The sequence below is a fragment of the Grammomys surdaster genome, unplaced genomic scaffold (assembly GCF_004785775.1).
Source record: "Grammomys surdaster isolate TR1022 unplaced genomic scaffold, NIH_TR_1.0 67, whole genome shotgun sequence".
In the NCBI taxonomy this organism is placed as follows: domain Eukaryota; kingdom Metazoa; phylum Chordata; class Mammalia; order Rodentia; family Muridae; genus Grammomys; species Grammomys surdaster.
The window spans coordinates 16783157-16785850 of record NW_021604569.1 but is presented as its reverse complement, the minus strand read 5'-3'; the positions used below and the strand labels follow the sequence as shown (position 1 = coordinate 16785850).

The 2694-nt window shown below is 44.7% G+C and overlaps 1 protein-coding gene across 1 annotated transcript in view; it reads right to left on the bottom strand.

Annotated features, from left to right (window-relative positions):
• Positions 1-459, bottom strand: part of Ddc (dopa decarboxylase) — a 66559-nt gene extending 66100 nt beyond the window's left edge. Inside the window, exon 1 of the mRNA XM_028778182.1 lies at positions 346-459. Within this exon, the coding sequence (XP_028634015.1) occupies positions 346-396 (51 nt within the window). The 5' untranslated portion in view covers positions 397-459. The remainder of the gene's footprint in view (positions 1-345) is intronic.
• Positions 460-2694: the final 2235 nt, after the last annotated feature.

Here is a 2694-nt window from a genome sequence, read left to right as displayed (position 1 = left end):
CCTTTCTTCTTCCTTCTTCTCTCTCCTCTCCTCTCTTCTCTTCCCTTCCTCCCCTCTCCTCTCCCATCCCTCCCTCCATTCCTTTCCCCTTTCCTTGCTTCCCTTCCCTTTTTCTCCTCTCCTTTCATTCCCCCTCCCCTCTATCTCTCTCTTTCTCCTTCCTCCCTCTCCCACATTCCACTCAGAATTTCTCTTCCCTTAGAAACTCCCTCCCTGGGGCCCAGACTCTGCTTTCTGCAAAGTAGCCCTGCTACCTAGCCCTGCCACCTGTTTCTGTCCTGTGTGCAAAGGGATCACCGCCCCATGCAAGAATAGACCCTACCACAGGGTCTTGGAAATACTCACCCAGGAGAAGCCAATGCAGCCGATAGCCCCGCATAGCATGTCTGCAAGCATAGCTGGGTATGAACTAGCCGTGGGGAAGTAAGCGAAGAAATAGGGACTATGCCAGTGTGTTACCTGTGGAGAGGTGGACAGTTACTCTGGGGCCTGTAGAAGACAACCTGGACAGAGTTTCTCAAGTTCAATCATCCCACATTTTCTGTCTGAATTTCACCCCATTATCACCACAGTAAACAGACTCCTTGTTTGTGCTTCAATATCTTTGCTAGTCAAGAAGGAAGTGCTGTCTTTATAAGATAACAGGGGAAATTATTATACTTTGTCATAACACGTGAAGTTTCTAGGTAGGAATGACAGCAATAGTTCTTTTGGGTTCTTCCTAGGTGCTCTGGACAGGGAGAGCACTGCACCAGACAACCGAGATCCTAGAGTAAAAAGCTTGGTTTTCTCAAAACTGCCCTAGCAAATTCAGTTACTTTTGTGTATTTTGGTTTTCTGTTTTTAATGCCCAATTAAAACAATTATTTCTTCCTTGAGTATGGTTCCTTCCCACTGGCTTGTACAACCTGCTCCCTCCAAAAATCAGCATGCTTAAGAAGAGCTGCTGCTATCTGGTTGCCACTATCTCCCCTGCTTCCTCCAGCACAGAAAGGGCAAGCACCTACTCCGTGCCAACCCTTGGTTAGGTACAGAGGAAAAGCTCAGGTTGACAGGGAGGAGATCTTCCTAGGTGGTGATCTTAGGAATCCCAGGACAGAAATGAGGACACACAGACTAGTATTGGCTGGATGAACAGTCTTTCCCTTGCAGTGTGTATGTTGAAACAACATCTCCAGCCCCAAATGGCAATATTAGGAGACAGGGCTTTGGCAAGGTTCTTAGATCATGAGAGTGGGGCTTTGTGATGGGATTTGGGTTCGTATAAGGAGATATGAGACTGATCATAGACTAACAATCCCAGAATTTATGGAGGGCATGGTCTGTATCCATTTGGAAAGTTTGAACACAAATCCCACCCCACCACCGAATTTCATTAAACAAAAAATTCCACTTTTGAAATATTGAAAGTTGATCTTCTGTGTGGTGGTTTGTAGCAGGCTAAGGAAATATTTCTCTCTGCAAAGTTCAGAATGCTTATATGGTTCTGATCAAAAGATTCTGGAAAAATGGTCCACTCCTGATTTCCCAAAACCAGAAACTATGTTTCTTTCTGCATCATTAGCCAGGTGAGACTATTTCTGACTTTTTCCCTCCAGATTCTAGTCAAATAAATGTTTCTTTTTCACTGATTATAAGACAAAATTCTGTTGAGTTTTAAGATCTCTGAAACCAGGATATATTTTCCAGTGTAAGGAACTGGAAACTACCCTCTCTACAAAGTACAGATTTCTGTGATGAGGCAGTCTTAGGCTGGTTTAAATAATTTTTTTTAAAGGATATGCCTGTCCTGGGGAAGAGATTTTACAAAGTGAACTGCGGGCAGAGACGGAAAAGAAGCATTCATTCTTCGCCAGGGAATAAGGAAAGATGATCCCTGTGAGCAGGAGGGGCCTAGATCCTGTCATTATAGAAGCTGGGAGCTCAAATCACTCCATGTAAACACTGAAGGAAAGATGAAAGTAGGGGTCTGCAGGATGTGAGGAGAGGAGCATTGGGTGTCAGGCATAGAAGGAGCTATTAGAGAGAAGACGTTAAGTGTGGTGGGGGTGGGCAGGAGGAGACCAGAGAGCTAGCTCCTTACCACTGCTGGGTACAAAGCTGCTCTCTGTAACTTAAGAAGCCCTTATCTGAACCCAACCTCCAAAAACCTGAGAAATGTAGAAGCTGCCAGGTCTCCATGCTTTAGTATAACATCTTGCTATATGGTGTGGCTCTTAAGAATCCCTAAAACTTCTTGTGTAAGAGGCTCACTCCCCAAGGTGACACTAATGGGAGATACTGAAAGGCCTTTGCTGATGTGCACTCAAAGGAGGCTGTGATGGAGGTCCCCTCCTGTCTCTCTGCAGTGCTTTCCAGCCGTGAGGTGAGTCGATTTCCTCTGCTGTGTGTTTCAGCCATGATGTACTACTGGTTCACCACGAGCTAAAAGCAACAAGATCAAGGAGTCCTGCAGCTGAACCTCCAAAACTACAAGTCAAAATGAACCTTGTCCCTGTGGAAGTTTGTCATTCCAGCTATGTTACAGGGTCAGAAAGCTGACTAACACGTTACTCTTTTTTTTTTTTTTCATAGTCTTTGCAAAGATATAAACATGTCTTTTCTCAGTAAAACCACACACTAGGCCTTTATGTGGCATGAGCAAGCTCCGATTAAGAAGATAGCCAACTAGGATAGCTCATTAAAAGCTGGAAG